The sequence below is a fragment of the Lemur catta genome, chromosome 10 (assembly GCF_020740605.2).
Source record: "Lemur catta isolate mLemCat1 chromosome 10, mLemCat1.pri, whole genome shotgun sequence".
Lineage (NCBI taxonomy): Eukaryota > Metazoa > Chordata > Mammalia > Primates > Lemuridae > Lemur > Lemur catta.
In genome coordinates, this window is record NC_059137.1 from 16,449,405 (window position 1) to 16,468,837 (window position 19,433).

The 19,433-nt window shown below is 42.0% G+C and overlaps 1 protein-coding gene across 1 annotated transcript in view; it reads left to right on the forward strand.

The window, feature by feature from the left end:
• Positions 1-19,433, forward strand: part of BRINP1 (BMP/retinoic acid inducible neural specific 1) — a 127,371-nt gene that overhangs the window by 76,892 nt on the left and 31,046 nt on the right. The window contains exons 5-6 of the mRNA XM_045562090.1: positions 13,110-13,346; positions 17,703-17,925. Of these exons, the coding sequence (XP_045418046.1) occupies positions 13,110-13,346; positions 17,703-17,925 (460 nt within the window). The remainder of the gene's footprint in view (positions 1-13,109; positions 13,347-17,702; positions 17,926-19,433) is intronic.

The window sequence follows — 19,433 nt, forward strand, 5'->3', positions numbered from 1 at the left end:
CTCAGTAGCTAGGCATCACAGATACAGTGAAGATGAGTATTTTTGAAATCATCTTGCAACAAGGAGTAGAAAGAGAATGTGTAGGGAAGGTGTTTAAAAATAACAGTTTTTCAGATGCTTACCTTCTTAGGCATTGGGCTTACAACCATTAGGCCATGTATGCATCCCAGCAACTAAGTTAGGGATCATTCTCATCGTTGTACAGAAGAGGAAACTGGGGCTCAAAGAAGTAAAATCTCTTTCCCAAGGTCCCTCAGCTTTTGATTCTTACTCTCTGGGGGTCCAAGATTGCTTCACCTCACTCATGTTCTCTGACTCAACACCACACCCTCTAGATGTAGGGGAAGAAGGACCCTTCCCCGCCCAACTGTACTAGTAGAGGGAGAGCAGACAGGACATGAATCGGTCTCCTATTTATAAAGCCTCTTCCTCTCCCACACCCTTATCTCCCCCTGTGGCCTTGTGACCCCTTGGACACTAAGCAAGTGTTGCCAGTGCCTGCTCTTGGCAGCAGCTCTGGGGTGAATACTCAGCATGAAGTAGCCCAGGGCCACAGGCAATGGCTCAGGCCTGCAGCCACTCTTGTCCGAATAGCAGGGGCCTGGGAGGCAGCAATGGGAATCCATGTTTCCCTCTCCCTGTGCCTCTATCGGGAGACCTGTTCCTAAAAGAACAGTGCCTTCATGCCAAATCTGATTTCTGATTTCTACCCAGCTAGCTTCATCCAAATGTTGGTTTTCCTGTAGGAGCCAAGGGACACCCTGTTCTTTACCTTGTCAGAAAGAAAAGCAGCATTCTTCTCCAGAAGAGGCAAATTGAAGATATCAGTAATCAAAGACTCAATCAAAAAGCAAATAGAATGAAAGGATCAGCAGAAATGATATGATAGTGATAAAGACCTTGGACTAGTTAAATAAGTCTCTGAATGTCCCAGGTATTTTAATCTTCAAAATGTGAAGAAGACATATCTGCCTCAGAGTTGTTTTCTGCATTTAATTAGAAAACACGTAGGAAGCACCTGACCCAAAAATCAAGAGGGCTGATATCATTGTCATCATCATCATCATCAGAGCTATGATATATGGATAATGACCACGTGCCAGGTGCAGGGCTCATTTCTTTATATCAGTACAGCATGTAAACCTCAACATAATCCCATTTTTCAGATTTGAAAATTGGAAATTACAGAAATTAAGTAACTACATTGTAGGGGGCAGAGCAGGAATTTGAACCCAGTTTCACTCAACGCCAGTGCCTATAAACTCTGCACCATACTGATTCTCAATCTGGGACACAGAAATAATAATCATGGTTTTTATCAAGGCAAAATTTATATCCCTTTCTTTGTGCCAGCACCATAACCCTTCTCAGTTCTGCTGTTTACTTTAGAGAATATATGTGATGTTCCTAAAATTACTTGCCAACTTGTGTATGTGTGTAGCTGCGACTGATTTCCATAGCTATCCTTATATTCTGAAAAGGACCTATAACCCGGAAAGACCAAGCACCCCTAGAATAGACAATCGCTAGTCCTTGTGACATTCCAGGAGTATTTGAGTATAAAAAGTGCTGCCTCTGTCCTGGAGAAACCTGGAATCTGGAGGAAACTTAAAACTCAGACTTGGGCAGGAAGCGGGTGGAAATTCTGAGCAAGTGCGAACTGGTGGGGTGTAGGCTGATTCTGGGAGAAAGAATATCAGGGAGTTGCTTCTTGATATATGTTCACACGGGGCTATGCCTTTCAAATAAACTTATGGCCGAGTATGCAGCATGGAAATCCTGACAGATAAACGGTCGATGTAGCAATTTGGTCTATTTAACAACCATGTCCCATTAGATTCCTTGTCGATCTCATTGACTGTGCAGAAATCAGGTACCAGGATGGCGAAAACCTAAATAAATCACCCATGATAATTAGTTTATCGACTCTCTACGGATATGGTGCCTGTTTATTTTTTAAGTTGACTGAGTCAATTCTTATTTTTCCCTCACATTTTACCTTAGAATTAAGCTCTCCTTTTTGCAGTGCCAGCACAACCTTTTTGTTGTGCCTTTATTATATTCCAGATACATTCTGTCTTATGTGCATGATTGTACATATGTGCCAGCAAATTATATCTGAGATCCCTGAGAGTAGAAGCCGTATGCTTTTTAAAAATGTGTTCATTGTTCACTTCTCCTTCATATAGACTTTAGCTCATAGTAGATGCCCAATAAAAGTTTGCTGATTTAAATTGACTTGAACCATAGACTCAATTTGTTTTGCATCTTTTTTTTATTATGGCAAATATAGATAATATAAAATTAACAGTTTAACAATTTTAAAGTGTATAATTCGGTGGTATTAAGTACATTCACAATATTATGCAACTACCAATACTATCTATTCCTAAAAGTTTTTCATGACCCCAAACATAAATTCTGTACCAATTAAGTAGTCCTTCCTTATCCCCCCTACTTTCAGCCCCTGACAACTACTATTCTGCTTTCTGTCTCTATGGGTTCTCCTATTCTGGATACAGATAGCCGTCCATATCCATGGGTTTGGTATCTGCAGGTTCCACACCTTTGCGTTCAACCGAGTGCAGATCAAAAATATTAAAAATAAATTAAAATAACAATACAATAATAAAAATAATACAAATTTTAAAACCAATACATTGTAACTATTTACATAGTATTTACATTGTTTTAAATATTTTAAGTAACCCAAAGATGTTTTGAAGTGTACAGGAGGATGTTTGTAAGTTATATGCAAATACCATATTATTTTATATAAGGAACTTGAGCCTCTGTGGATTTTGGTATCTGAGGGGGCCCTAGAACCAATCCCCTATGGATACTAAGGGATGACTGCGTTTCAGATAAATGGAATTATATAATGTGTGGTCCTTGGCTGATGAAACATGAGAGGGCATGGTACATGCCACATCTAAGCAAGACATTTTGGGAAATATTGCCTGGGTTAGCTTTTGCCCTTTTCTTTTTATCACGAGAATGGCATATTTCTGATAAAGGCTGCTCCTTCAGCCTAGATCTGAAATGAAGAAGACATCTGGAGTGAAGCCAAAGCACAGTTGACATAAAACATGAGCAAGAAATAAACCTTTGTGGTTATAAGCCACTGGGATTTTGAGGTCATTTGTTACCACACAGTAATTTAGCAAAAGCTCACTAATACTGAAACGCTGGATTAAACAACATAAGCCACATTTATTTACTGCAGGACTTCTCAGTGCCTTAACTGTGTTAATGTGTATTGAATCTCAAGAGTTAGATTACATACACAGAGTTTCCTGAGTGTATCTGAGCCAGGGCACATTTGCAGCTCTGTGATTCTGTGACATACAACTTGGCAAATGCTGGAGAAGACATATTCAGATTCAATCCTGTTCAAAATAACTTTTCTGAACTTCTCTACACTTACAAAAATAGGGGTTCTTCTGTATTGCTTCTGTTGAAACGTGCATATTTATGCATATATTTTATTGTCATTGTACATTTATGAATCTTGTTCTGCTACCTGACTGGAGCCTCTTGAAGTCAAAACTGTGTATTATTCCTTTTCCATGTCTCCAGCATCTAGTACAGCACTTGGCTCAACGAAGTGGTGACTGAAAGGATTTTCTTAATAGATGCTGACTTCTATACTTTCATTTTTGCACACATACTGTGATCCAGCACTGTGCTTGCTATCTTGGAAAGAATGCAAAGAAATATAAGATACAGTTATTGACCTCAAGAATCGTAATTTATACCAATGAATAAAAAACAAAACACGCTGAAATTAGTGGTGAAGTCTTTTAGCACCAATATTCTCCTAAGATGTTTTTGGGGTCCATGTATATTTTTTACCCAGTTCTTTCTGAGCATTTTTCTTTGTAACTACTGTGATTAAGTTAAAGTAATTTCAATTATCAAGCTATGATATCGAGGAAGAAGATACAGGTTTTTGTTTATGAGGGGTGGCTTTAAAGAAGTGGGGCATGCTGAGCATAGAAGAGAGAGTGACAATCTTGTTCTTTCTAAATTCACCTTCATTCAAATGCATTTGCCGGGTGACCACTGATGTGCTAGATGACAGGGAAATCGTAGATGAGTGAGGCACTGCCTCTGCATTCATGGATCTTACAGACTAGGAGAAATGTGAACATGAGCACACATAATATGACGCTATAACTGTTCTGTTAGAATGTAAGATGTGCGCAAGGTGCTTTGGTTGCCAGAGGAGGGACTATTTGAAACTACAAAAGGCCTCCTGATAAAGCAACAGAAAAGAAGGCGAGGACAGGAAGTGACATCACTTGAACAACTACTGTATACTAAGAGCTTCACATGTGTTTTTTATTTGATTTTTAGTTTCATTGACATATAATTTACATACAGTCAAATACACCCTTTTAAGATGAACCACTCTATGAATTTGACAAACATATTCAATTATGTAACCACCACCATAACCAAGGTGTAAAGTAATTCATGTATTCTTTACACCAGCTTTACAAAGAAAGCTTTGATAAGGAAACTGAGGATCCGAGGAGTCAAGCCTCTTAGCTTTTCCAAGGTCGTATAGTTAGTAAGAGCTAGAGGCAAAATCTAAACAGGCGAGAACCTGGCACGTTTGCAGACCAGAGACAGTGATGTGGCAGGAGACAGCAAGGAAGGGAAGGAAAATGGTAAGAGAAGAATTTGGAGACATTAGCTGAACCAGGGATCAGATACTACAGAATCGTATAGGTATCAAGTTTGTTTTTTATCAGGAATTCTGTGAAGAAGTTATATTTAAATTGAATCAACCTCTTCTTAAAACTTCAAGAGTATCTTCATGTTGAAATTTTATGAAATTGAATACAAAAGTATGTTGGCCTCTTTATCCTTGGTGATTTTAAAATTTAAACTATATTATCTTTTTCAAAGTTGAAATTGTCATTTAGAAGTCCCCTTGCCCCCAATCCCTATTGTCAATGTAAATCTTCCTCTGTTTTTATTTATGCATTTACTGTCTATCTCTCTCACTGAAAGGTCAGTTCCATGAGGGCAAGATTGTGTGTCCAGGTCCTTGCCCTTTCTGCAGAGCCTACAAGAGTGCCTGCACATGAGAGATGCCTAATGGATCTTTGCTTAATATTAATAAATGAATGAACAAGAGGAAAAACCAAGGATTGGAAAGAATCTTGATGGCCATCTGGTTCAGGGGTTGGCAAACTTTTTCTGTAAAGAGCCAGGTGATGAATGTTTTTTGTGGGTCACGTGGTCTCCATTGCAACTATTCAACACATTCAATTGCATGTCTGTGTTCCATTAAAATTTATTTACAAGAATAGACTGCAGGTCAATTTGGCCCATTGGCTGTAGTTTGCCAACTCCTGTATCTGTTAGTAGAGGCTAAGTTAGATTGTGCTAGCAAACAATTCCTGGTTCTCAATGGTTTGCAAGAGTAAATGCTTATTTCTCACTTATGCTCCCTGGTAGTCACAATTCTATTGCGATTCTGCTTCTCTGGTGGCCTCTATCTACAACATTGCTTTCCTTGTGAAAAGAGAAACTGATGAACTCGTATGTTGGTTTTTATAGCTTCCTTTCGGAAGTGACATATACCACTTACACTCACATGCGTTGGTCCAAACATGTCACATGAACCCATTTGAGTGCAGAAGGTGGAGCTGTGTAACTATTTCAAAGGGAGGACTTTGCAAGAAGGTTGCATGTGGGTTAAAGATAATCCAATCTACCACATGCCATTTGAGTCTTGGGTTTGATGGAAGCTTTCTGCCATGTCAGCTTTCAAACTCTGCTCCTGTGCTTCCAATGATGAGGAGTCCTCTGGCTACCTTTCATCCTTCAAAACTTCTGATGGCTAAAAAGATTTTAGTTTCATAGTACTGAATCACATATAGCTGTATCTTTCACGTAAGTGTTCCTCTACTCCCTAAGATCCTGCAGAATAGATGATTTTATTTACAAACACAAAAGATTGCTCTAACCAGAAGGGGGCATTTCTTAATTCTTATATCAAAGGAGCAAGAACCCACTGCCCACTATCCCCCTCCTCCCCAGGTAGCTGCCTTTATTCATTTCCCAGAGTGTAAATGACCCATCACGGAGACAGGGCTGAACTTCTGAATGAGATCATAGCCTTTTCGCCCTTTCTGCACAGTTTCACTCGGTGAATTATCGTCTTATTTTCATTCCACTCCAATGAGCTGTCAGCAATGGATACTGTAATTCACAGCAATAGAAACACAAACAGATGGGTAATTGACCTGCATGCCTTCATTACACTGGAGTTCAGCATGGCTGTTGGAGCCATAAAGTCCTCTATCTGCCAGTCTGAAATCCCTGGGCTTTCACAAGGAAGGGGATCAGGCTGACTTTTTGCAAAAGGTACAGTCCTTGTTGTTGCTCTCCCCACCTTGTGCATTTCAGAAATGGACAGAATTTGACAGGCAGAACTTAGCAGGTACAAGACAACAGCTGGGACTCCTATAAGGCTCAGAGATATCTGCAGGGGGCCACATTCTGATGCAAGAAAAGGATAGAAAAATATTTATACTCAGCCAAAATAGAACCTGTATTTTTTCCCTCTTCACCTTGGCATTGTAAGAGATCACGCATTTTATATCTAATGAAATAGGTCAGAAAATAGCAAATACATAACAAATACCACTGCATTAAATAATTAGGATATAGAATAAAATAAAATAAAACTGAGCAAAAACAGCCAATGACACCCCATGGTGCTTGCCTTGAATAAGACTTAGATCAACCCAGGATATTCACACACTGGCCTGTCTTTGCTCAAGGTGTGCTCTTTGGCGTGCAGAACTGCTCTTCTTATCCATTCAGCGCATGCTCCTGTTGGAAGAGTCAACCTACATCCCACACCCATCAGAAAGGTTTCCATAATTACTGTCTCCAGGCTCATTTTATTTCATCTTTATAGTAGATCACTGACATACTCAATATTTGAAATATATTTATTAAACACCTACTATGTACCAGGCAAAACACTAATTCTAATGTTTTAATCATCAATCAAGGCCTTTCTTTCTTGTTCTTGGATTTTGTGCTTTAGTTTTGAATCTCTAAGTGACCCCTCTGTGTCCTGTGTCAGGAAACATGTTTTAGCTTCTTTTTTATCTTCTTCAACAATCCCTGATGTACTGCTTGTTGAAGGAAGGAGAAAGAGGCTAAAGTTTCCTGTCAGCAAAAGAGCAGGACCAGGGTCAGAGATGCAGATTGGGTAATAATTTTCGTATCTGAGCGTCACTTGCAGCTTATGTTGATGAAGCCCTCTCTTCTAGACATTCAGTGTTCCCCAGCCTCATGCGCATGGTCAACTGAACCAAGTGCCTGTGTTAGCAACACTGACATCACCATTGAAGGTCTCCAGGGATCCAGTGTAGGGCTCCCCCGAAAGTTCTTCTGTTACTTGAGTATTCCCCAATGCTTGAATCTCAGCAATGCAGTAAGACCCCATTTCTTTTCCGAATCTCAGAATCCCTGGTGTAATGAAAGAGGATCTTTAACCTTTGTTGCTAGAAGAGGTGTTGTTCCTCTAACGAGCTCTCACGGCACCGTGTCATTCTTCCCTTCAGGGTTTTGATCCCTCAGGCACAGGAACTCTTCCTCCTGTTCTCTAAGGAACGTGGAAGCAAACAAACACACACAAGAAGATAAACCTTAAGGTTGATTCTTAGCTGAAAATTCTATTGCCAGAGTCCTTATCACATGCTGTTTCCACTTTTTGTGCATTGCTCGTCCCCAAATGCTTGTTTACCCACTACGTCTCAGCTTAAATGTCATTTCATCTAGGAGAGTAGAGGGTGCCTTTGGCCACCCTACTCCATTCTGGGTTAGGTATTACTCTTCTGTGTTCCAAAAAAACTTTTGCTTCTGCTAGATCACTGGTCTCACGGCATCCAAGATGCTAGTTTCCGTCTCTCTCTCTCTCTCTCACTAAACTGTAAGGTCTGCAACAAGAGGGAGTTGCCTGCCCCATTCATGCTGTTATCGACAGCACGGTGCCCGGCACACAGTAGGGCCTACGGCATATGCATGGAAAGAAGAGAAGAGGGAAAGAGGGAAGAAAAGAAGAAACGATGAAAAGGAAGAAGGGAGGAGGGGAGCAATAGAGGAAGGCAGGGAGGGAAGAAAATACACAGAAGTAAAAATAATGGAATGAAAAAACCAAAACCTGTAATAATTATTATAATGCTGTTAACAGAAAATGCACCTTTGGCATATTTTGTAGTGGCACAAAGGATCTATTCAGGGCAGATTTTCCCAAAAAGAGTTCAAATTTGTCCAGGTAATGGGTTATGATCTGATGTGTGGTAAATTGGGAGAAACCTAACATTGATTGAACACTTAATTAGGCCGGTGTCTTAGTCTTTTCGGGTTGCTGTAACAAAATACCATAGCCTGGGTGGCTTACACACAAGAAAATTATTTGTCACAGTTCTGAGTGCTGGGGAGTCCAAGATCGAGATGACAACAGAAGGTACAGCTTCCTGGCTTGTAGTCAGCTGCCTGTGTGCTCACGTGGCCCTTCCTTGGCGTGTGCTCATGGAGAGTGAGAGGGGAAGAGAGAGAGAGAGAGAGAGAGAGAGTGCGCTGTCCTGTCTCTTCCTCCTCTGTTTAGGGCACTAATGCCATCATGAGGGCACCACCTTATGGCTTTATCTAAACCTAATTATTAACACCTCCCAAAGTTTCCACTTCCTAATACCATGGCATTCGATATTAGGGTGTCAACATATGAGTGTGGGGGCGGGGAGGGGACAGAACACAGACATGCAGTTCACAGCAGCCAGGTTGTGGGATAAGTTTATGCCTTTTCTCTTCTCCTTAGGGTATGATGAGATTAGGATTTCAATCTCACAGGCAAAAACTGAGTTTCAGAGAGCCTGAAACATTGCCGGAGGTCCCTGTGTGTGAAGCTACCACAGGGGTGCTAAGCCAGGAGTTTGCCTCAGTCTCTGCTCTTTCCCAGAGAGGTAGGAGGACCCTCACATATGTCAGAATGCAGTTCAAATTCCTGGATTTGAGTCTTGATTCCGTTACTTTAGTTGCAGGACTTTGGACTGGTCACCTAATTTTATGATTCTAATGCCTGGGAAGCCTAATGGGGTGTCTTTCTTTTCAGCTCCAATGAGGAAGAGGATAGTTCCTTCAATCCACAAATGGATGGCTGGAGCCTACACTGGGCTCTGCCTTAGTTTACACTCTGGGTGTCTGCAGTGGGCCGACAGGTCCTTCCCTCCGTAAATCCCACTTTCTACTGGGGGAGATAGAAACACATTTAAAAACAAATTAAAAGGATAATTTCAGCCAGTCATGATCCTATGAAGAAAATAGAAGATGCCCTTTAACTTGGGTCTAGGAAGGTCTGGATTACAGGACAGGGGAGCCATGCAGAGCTCTGGGGAGAGAATATTCAATGCACAGAGAAGGGCAATTGCAGAGACTGCAGGAAGAGCAATACTGATGCTTCTAAGAAAAGGGCAGGGTTTCCGGAGTGTTCTGAGTAAAGAAGAGACTGTTAGGACATAAGAGGAAGGAGGGTGGCAGGGAAATAGAGATATCCCGCCAGTGACAGAGAGGAGGAGAAATAACATCTCAGTACACAAAACTGCATACAAACTACAAAACACGTTGTGAGATATAAGTGTTGAAGATGAACTGAGAGGCAGAATAATGGGGCAAACGTCAGGAGAAGAGAAGAAAGACGGATTGGGCTTTCCTGCATACACATCGCTTGCTCACTGTCGCGAACAGTGAAATATTCCACTCTAAAGTATAATAAGATTATATATGTGTGTGCGCGTGTGTGTGTGTGTGTGTGTGTGCGCGCGCGCGTGTACATATATGTATATAAAGCGATTGGGATTGGGGGGGAGTATTCCATATGTTCAGCGTGGGTGAGTGGGTGTTCAAATGAAACTCTCAACTATTGCCTGCCTGGGTTTTGTGAGGCAAAATTTATATGCTTGGCAATAATGGTAGCCTTTTTCTGTCTCATTTTCTCAGTTTTTCTTTCTCTGTGTGTGTGTGTGTGTGTGTGTGTGTGTGTGGTGTGTCTCTGGGAACTGTGGGGACAGAATATTCCACCCCAGCCGGCAGCTGTATATCTTTCAAACAGTGGTGCCACAGGCCAAATCCCCCTCCAAATTATTTATGACTCCCATTGAAGCAGGCGGGATTCAGGCGCCAACGCAGGAGGTCGGCAATGGCCTCTTTGTTGGACACAGGTCATCAGGCGACGACTCTGGCTGTGACTGCTGTGTGAACCTCCGCTGCCGTAGAAATGGTTATGTAACTTTAAACAGTAATGACATTTTGCAGAAAAGTGCTTTTTAATTGCTATGTCTTCATTATTCTCTTTCGAAATTGCCCAGGAGATTCTGCCTCAGAGACAGCTCGGCATGTTCTGAGTTTCCATTTTTAAAGAGCAGCCAGTTTTGTGTTTCAGCTGCTCCCAGAAAACCCCCAACCCTAAACTTCATCTGTTTTCAGTTGCGTTAAACGGGGTAGGTAATGCTGCCTTTTGTATCCTTGCCAAATGGAGAAATGATTTGACGCAATTTTCTAAAAATGCTCTCCCAAAATTCCTTTTGGGCTGGGACCAAGAATAGAATATTTTATCCCGTACAAAAGGGAGCAAGAAAATGATGAGCCAGCTAGAAAAAACAGGACTGAGAATATAGTCTAGAGAGTTCTTTTAAGCAACGGAATCTTAACCCCAATCCATAGACCCAGTTGCCTGTAGGGGATTGGTATCAGCTAAAAATAAATTTTGCTCTGGCAGAGAAAATGGTGATATAGATAAAACGACTCAATAATGCAAACTCTGAAAGAATTGTAGCCTCGGTTCAGAAGGGACTTTACAGCTTGATTTGTTTGGCCCCACCTTTTGGTGTCTGTATCCTACCCCTGTGCAGTAGCCCTTCCAAGCAATCACTCAACTCATAGGACCCCTTGCTCATTGGTACAGAGCACACTCAGACTTACAACAGACCATCCAGGGCCGTAGCTCAATCTGCCAGAGTCCCTTCCAAACATCTTGACTTACGCACCTTCCTCAACAGCCCACCCAACGGTGCTGGTTCAACAGGTACAGAATTCTAAACCCTCCTCGCTGTGCAAGCCCTCCGAATATCTGACAACTGCCTTCTGATTAAATACCCATAGCTCTTGTTCCTTCATTTATCCTCAAGTTTTTGTTAGACCTTTAAAACCTTTATCAGGGGAGTGGCATCATCATCACCACATCAAAAATGCTTACTGTGTGCCGGGATTGGTTCCAGACAATTTGCAGGGGTTCTTCCGTTCAGTCCTCTCAATCACACTCTGAGGGGGGTACTAAAAGTGTCTCCATTTTGCAGAAGAAAAAGTGGAGCTGAATAATTTTCTGGAGGTGACCTACGGAGCCAGGAGGGGAGTCGGCTGCGGCCGTGCCCAGCCCTGGACTGCGGGGTTGTGGTTTCCTGCATCGGCCGTGCTCGAGGCACCGTCTGCCCCGCCACAATGCCCCTCTGAAAACATCCTTTTTTAGCTGTCATACGAAGGCAGATTGAACTGCTGGGGCTTCATTATTTGAAGAAAAGAGAGGGAAAGATTTAAAAAAAAAATCTAGAAACACAGCTGTGAAGTAGAAAGTGAAAGAAATGCTGATTTGATTCAGTGAGTCCCTGATGAGTAGGATTAGGGGGTGTCCCTGAGGCATGAATGAGGCAAAACAATAATCCAAATAAGAATACGGTTCTCTTTTACACCGTGGGTAGTAAAACCATTACCTTATATGTATTGGAGGCTAAAACTGTTAGCAGCTCCAGATGAGGGGAAGAGAAATGTCCTAGGTGAAAATGCCTTAATGAAGTAAGTTAGCTCAGACTTGCTCTGCTATCCGGGTACCACAGACAATAGCCTGCTGTGCTAACATTTCAAGGGTACCACAGTAGCACCCATAACCTGATAAATCCTCCTCCATCATTGGCTCTCAGGATTAAGTCTTTGATAATTCAAGTATAGAGAAAAGATCATGAGATGTGATCAAGAGGGGCCATCCCAACATGGGCTAGTCATTCCCCCCTTGAGGGGCCATGGCTTCTTTATTTCTAGAGCAAAGAAGGGGAAATTAATTACTTCTGATGTCTGTCCTTAGTGATATTCTAGTTTTTAATGATACCATGGTCCTATTAAATTATATCGCTCTGAGTATATCACTCTTACCCTTCACAGCTACCAGTGTACAGCCATGAGCCACAGGGTAAAGTCAGAATTCCTTAGCATATAGTAAAGTCCTTTGCATTCCGGCCTCTACCCTCTCCACAACCTGTTTTCCTGCAGCACTGCACCCCAGCCCAACCAAGTCCATTTCATTCACTAGGAACACCCAGGTACATTATACCTTCCCTCTTTTTAGAATGTCCTTCCTGTTCTGCCCTTAATATGGTGATCTCTTACTTGCTTTTCAGCCAGCCCAAATTCTGTCTCCTCTAGGAAGGTTTCCCTGCTACCTAAACAATGTTATTTGCAGTCTTCCGCTGCTCAGTTGCCTCATATGGCTGTGAGTTCTATAGGCCTATAAAGCTATGTTATGATGACGTGTGTCCATGTCTATCGCTGCTGCTGATATTGTAAACTCCCCAAGGGCAAGGATTGTGTCTTTTTTTAATCTCTATAGGCCCAGTGCCCAGCTCAGGAGTTGTGCTTCATAAATAGGGTTTATAAATATTTTAGGAGAGGAAAGAAAAGAAATGAAGGAAATAAGGAATGATAAACAATTGTGTTATGCTTTCAATAAGGGTTTTCTCCCAAAATGGAAAAGGTACATACATCTCTAGCCTCTGTCCTATCATCACAGAATAGAGTATGCACTTCAGAGATGGCCAAAGCCATGACCTGAGAAGTTTAAGTAAAAGTGATGCACCTGGAGGCCTCACCGATTATGCCCTGTCTGGATCTAGGTAGGCCCAGAAATATTTTGGTTCCAATGCACAGGGAGAAATCTAGCAGCTTCAGATTGCCATGCATCACCTTTGGAAACTGTTAATGAAACACCTTTTTTTAACCTTTCTGTTTCCCCTTCTTGCTATTCTCAACAGGTCTTCAGATAATCTTCCCTCAGTATCTGCAAGAGAAGTTTGTCCAGTCGGCCCTGAGCTACATCATGTGCAATGGCGAGGGGGAGTACCTGTGCCAGAACAGCCAGTGTCGCTGCCAGTGTGCCGAGGAGTTCCCGCAGTGCAACTGCCCCATCACCGACATCCAGATCATGGAGTACACGCTGGCCAACATGGCCAAGTCCTGGGCCGAAGCTTATAAGGACCTGGAGAATTCAGGTAGGGCCTCACTAGTGCCACTGCATGAATGGCCTTGAGCCAAGTCTGGAAAGGGAAGTAATCCAACTGGAATTAGGACGACTGTGAGGAAAAATCCAGTGACCCCCACTCTTTCACTTTGGAGAGTCCAGACCCAGGTGTAGTAGCTGTCACAGTGTAGACACTCCATAAATCTCCACTGAGTGAAGTAACGAAGAGCATAATCCAGTTTGTGGTCATAGGATGTATTCTCTCTGTTGTACCCAGAAGACAGAGAGAATACATCTGCATAGGAAGTCTCTGGAGAGAGGAGAGTCAAAGGTCAAAGGGAGTTGTATTGGTTCCTGGGTCTGTGTGTGTGTGTGTGTGTGTGTCTGTCTGTCTGTCCCTCTATAAAATGATAGTCAAACACACATCTCTATGTGTATATATGTATATGCATGTGTATATGCATATGTGCATATAGGTATAGATATAAATTTTTAAAGAATCCACAGACTGTTGAAGCTGGAAGTTGCTTCTCTGGGAACTTCGTTGTTTTCTGCTTTTCATGGTTCAGAAAAATGAGTGAGTATCAGAGGAGGAGAGTCAGTGATCCAAGGTCATAAAGTGGGTGAGGTCCAAAGTTGGATCTTTGCCTTCATGGAGCTTTCATTGTTTTGTTTTTCAGCAAGCCAGGCATTAATTATATAACCATGTAGATGATTATGAAATTACAAGGGTACATGTGTAAAGAAGGGGGAGCTGCTATGAGGAAATGATGTGTAGTTGGGGTCTGATATGGTCAGGGAAGGCCACCTTGAGGGAGGACAGAAGTCAAAGTATCTGACTATGGTCAGATGTCAGAGTGAGTTCAGGTAGACCCAGGGGAGGCACAAGGGGCCTGGGAGAGAGATGGCCATGATATGGATTAGGGATATGGTACAAGTAGTAAAAACAAGAAATGCACAGAGATGCCAAAATATTAAGAAGGAAAAATTGGCAGCGTTCAGTGTTAGATTGGTTATGCGAATTGAAGAGAAGAGATGTATTGGGGTGTTATCTAAAAACGTCTTTTAGATATGCATGTTAGGTAACTTAATGGATGTTGGTATCCTTCACTGACCTAAAACACCCTGGCAGGTTTAGAAAGGGGACCATGTGCTCACTTTTAGACATGACAAGCTTAAGGGTCCTTGAGCCTTCCAAGAGGAGATTCCAAGCAGATAGTATATATTAATATGTGCTCAAATATCTGTTAAGGAAATGGACCTATCCATAGAGCATTCCCGTTTTAAAACAACTTCATAGTCCTTAAATCTGTTACAACAACCACATTAAAGTAAACAGTGATGTTCCTGTCATATAGAGGAGGGAAGACACCAAGACCCAGTGTCTTCCCCAGGGTTACACAGTTAGTAAATGACAGCGTTGATAATGGAATCCCTGATTCCAAATTCAGTGCTCATGACAGCCTTTGTAACTTATTAATTCTACTTTACCCACCCCCTAGGCTTTAGGTTCCCTCATCTGATAAATGAGAGGACATGTTTGTGTTTTTAATGTTTGAATTTATTTAAGTCTTTAGCCAAGAAACTCTTTGATCAAACAAAATCTTACCTTGGAGCTGCTGTGTACCACAGATAAAAGCAGAATTCTATGAAGCAGCATTTGCAAACAACTGAGTTTCCATAAAGTCTAAGCTCCAAATCGGCTCTGGGAGCCCAAGATGCATCAGGAATTCTGCTCTTCTGGGGTCACGGAGCTCCCATGGAGCTGTGGGTACCTCGTGAACCTGCACCCATTAGTCCATTTAAAATCCTGAGAGTCCCTAAGAGAGACAAGTTCATGATGAAAATGTATTATGATCATTATTTGTCCCCAAATAAAAGAAGAATTTGGAAAAAATGCTTTTGCAAAGTGATTCTACTGATTGCTAAAAAAAAGAGGGGAATGCAGGCTGTATACTGAAGGAGTTGGAACCTTTAGAATACAATTCTTATTCCCAAGGAAGAGAGCCCACTCTGAGTGGGTGGATGAGGAAACTGAGATGTTGCCAAAAAAGCCGACCAGACCAATGAAATGATTTACGTCATGCTTTCTCCCTATAATGCATACATTCCCTCTAGATAGCCTGTACTTGTGCATTTGAAATGGTTTTATTCATTAAGACAAATCCATCCATCCATCTATACGTTCATCTGTGGCTTGTGTAAGTGTTCCTTCTGTTCATTTGCAGCCTTTAACTTCAATAACTCAGCCCCAGGTAATTTGGAGGAATTCATGACCAGCCCAAAGTAAAAGCCTTTGATTCCTGATTGTTGGTGGCCAAACGGGACCTAGTTTCTACACATAAATGGCAGTTTATACCTCCCTCCTTTGCAGATGGGGTTGTACTCTACTTTTCGTCAAGAAAGTTAAAGCATTTAACTTTTAAATTCTATTTTATTATCAGATCAAAATTTGGATTTATCGGAAGCACCGTTAGCCCCTTTGAGGTCAGCAGAGCCCTCTGCAAGATGAGCTGCACGTCTTCCGTGGGAGGACAGTCAGGCTGGGCAAAAGAGCACAGCGTCATTAGGGCTGGTCTCCTGCCTCCAGCCAGCTCACTGAATAAATCAACCAGTGTAGAGTCCCGCGTTTCCCTGTGTATCTTCCACTACCACCCACTGAGTACTTTCTATCAGCAACTATTTAGGCAAATATAGTCCTATGTCACACTCTCAACCTTTGGACTAGATACGATCATACCTGTTTGACAGATCAGGAAACTGAGGCCTTGAACAAGTAAGGGTCCTACAGCTGTTCGGTGGTCAAGATGTGATTTGAACTCTTTCATGTCTTACTGTCCATAGTGAAGTGCCGGAGGTTTGCTAGGAGTCAGAGACTGCTGTTTTCATCACCTTTTTATGCATGTTTTTCTCCTAATATACTGAGCCTCAGGATTGTCCTCTTTATATGCTGAGAGGAAAAGTAACATCCTAAGTAAGAACATAGGATTTGACCATGGCCATTTGAAGTTAGCTGACTTTTTTGTGCCCTAGTTTCTATAAAATGGAGGCACTAAAACCACCTAGCACATAGGTTTGCTGTAAAACTCAGCGATATGTGTTAGGTCGTTAGGTCTGTGCCTGGTACCTATCAAGAGCTATATAAGTATTTTTTAAATAAAATGAATACATGATAAACCTAGAATCCCCATGTAGGTTTTATAACATGAAATGTAAGTGTTAGGCTGCAGATGTACAAGGGCTGTCTGAAAAGTATCCAGCCATTGCATCTATGTATCCATCGCTGGATACTTTCCGGATAGCCCTTGTATATATTGTGTAATCCAGCCATTGGTCTTTTTTCCGACCAAATGATCACCCCCTAAATTCTTTAATTTTCCCAGTAGTCGGAAGTGGATGATGGAGATGGGGAGATAGGAGTATTAAATTTGAGAGCAACAGCTCAGCTCTTACACCTTAATCTCATTGCTTATCTGCTGTGCTACTTTCAGAAAAGCATTTTACTACTTTGGGCTTCAGTTTTTCTGCACGGAGAACAGGAAAGCTGAACTAGACAACTTCCAAGTCTGTGTCAAGCTGTAACTTACATGCTGATGCTGAAACGCAACATCACACACGGAGGTAGAAACTTTCACCCGGCAGACACCAGAGTTTGTCACCGTCTCTCAAGCTGCAGTTTTCCAAAATGTGAGATGATGCTGGATAGGAACACATGCAGCTTCAGATAGTACTGGATCACTGAGTGGGGAGGTTGATCCATGTTTTTTAGTTCTCTGTCAAACCTGCAGATTACATCAAAGAGAAAGTTTCAGTTTGGTGCTAACATGCCTTTAACACCTCTGGTACACTTGCTAATTTCCTGTATTTCAAAGTGATAGCAGGCATGGAGGTTTGATCATTTAGCAGGCAACAGTATCTGAGTAGAATTTACTAACACTGTTTTCATCATATTTATTTTTCAGCTGCCAGTCTACTGAAGGCATGCAATAGTGACTTTCTATATAAAATTGGATAAAAATGTTTTCAATTTTTAAATAACAAATTGTGATTTGATTCAAAGAAAATGTTAAGTAAATAGAATGATATGTGAATATTATTAGAACATTGGCATTCCAGTGACAGGCATTTGGAAGCCCGATCTTAAGCAAGGATGCAGTATGCATATTCACTTCCTTTAAAAGCATGGTGGATTTTGTCCTGTCCAGTAGGGACAGGGCAGGCTAGTGCAATGTTCTATGGACCTCAGAAAAGGTGTTTTTTTGTTTGTTTTCTGTTTTTTAGTATTTGCAGGCCTGCTTTATTGGCAGGTGGGGCTAAGTATTTCAGGCAACTTCAGATGGGGGCTGTCATGTTTAGTCCTTCTCTCTTGGCCCTTGTCTTTTGCTAGATGAGTTTAAATCGTTTATGAAGCGTCTCCCCAGCAACCACTTCCTGACCATCGGGAGCATCCATCAGCACTGGGGCAACGACTGGGACTTGCAGAACCGCTACAAGCTCCTGCAGAGCGCCATGGAGGCACAGAGACAAAAGATCCAACGCACTGCCCGCAAGCTCTTTGGCCTTAGTGTACGCTGTCGCCATAATCCCAACCACCAGCTGCCTAGAGAGAGGTAAGTGCCACCACCACCTCCGGCTCCGTGGGCACCTACCTGGCATTAGCTGACGTTTGCTTGCTGCAGAGGTAAATGCAACACAGATGGTGCATTTTAGGGTGGCAAGGAAGCCACACCAAGGGCTGCCTTCAGTTTTATTTAAAGCCAAGAGATCCATTCTTAGAAAGAATGAAGCCATGTCATAGTCACCTTGCAGGCTCTGTGTCAGCCACATGTTTACGTATATATGTGATTGTTACCCTGTTGCACAGACCAGGACATTGAAGCTCAGAAAGTTCAAGTAATTGGTGCAAAGCTACAATGTAAACCAGTGGTTCTCAGCTGGGGGTGACTTTGTCCCCAGGGAACATTTGGAGTTGTCTTAAGACATTTTTGATTATCATAACAACAGAGGGAATTCTACTGCACAGGGCAGTTCCCACAACAAGTAATTATCTGGCCCCAAAAGTCAGTGGTGCTCAGGTTCAGCAATTCTGATGTAAGGAAAAGTGACAAGAGTCCACCTAAATCTATAAATCTAAATCTTATCCTCTTAACCATCCTCTTCTATTGGCAGTCAAGATTTCAAATCCACTACACCCTCCTAAGCAGTCCCTTCAACCTAACCACCCATCCATGCACTTTTTCCTCTCATTTTTCTCAACTCAGAGCTAATGCTGCCTCCTCCTGAAGTCTTTCCTGATTGCACTAGCCAATACAGAAGGGTCCTTATTTTAAGTTCCCATTAATCTAAAATCCCTTTCTTAGCAGCATATTTGTCTCTCTTTTCCCCTTTATGAAACCTCTTCTTTACACACTCGTTCATGTTCAACTCTGTTTTCCCCATTCCCTCCAACATTGAGTCTACTGCTTTGCACGTATTAGTTTGTGATAATTATTTTGTGAATAAAATAGAATTTCTTCTGCCAAGTGCTTACTTGTTGCAGTGCTGTTGAACCAGGGACTAGAAAGGGGGTCCTGTCACACAAAATGGCATTCCTGTCCTGTGGGACGGGTGCCCAACCTGCCACCATGAGTGAGTCTCTAAAGTAGCTTCCATGTAGATCCATCAGGCATCTGCCATGTGAGCTACATTGGACACTGCAGAAGATTCAGAGATGAACACAGTGAACAGAGCTGTGAAAGACATTTTTTAGAGCAGACATGGTGAGGGGCTCTGTTGGCAACCAGGAAATTCTCCCCATATGCATTAGTTTGCTAGGTCTGCCATAACTGAGTAATGTGGACTGGGTGGATTAAACAACAGAAATTTATTTTCTGACAATTTTGGAGACCAGAAGTTCGAGATCAAGGTGTCAGCAATGTTGGTTTCTTGCAGGGTCTCTCTCTTTGGTTTGTAGATGGTCATCTTCTCCTTGTGTCTTCACATCATCTTCCCTCTGTGTGCATCTGAGCCCTAATCTCCCCTTATTAAAATTATATCAGTCATATTGGATGAGGGCTGACCCTCGACGACCTCATTTTAACTTAATTACCACTTTAAAAACCTTATTTCCAAATATAGT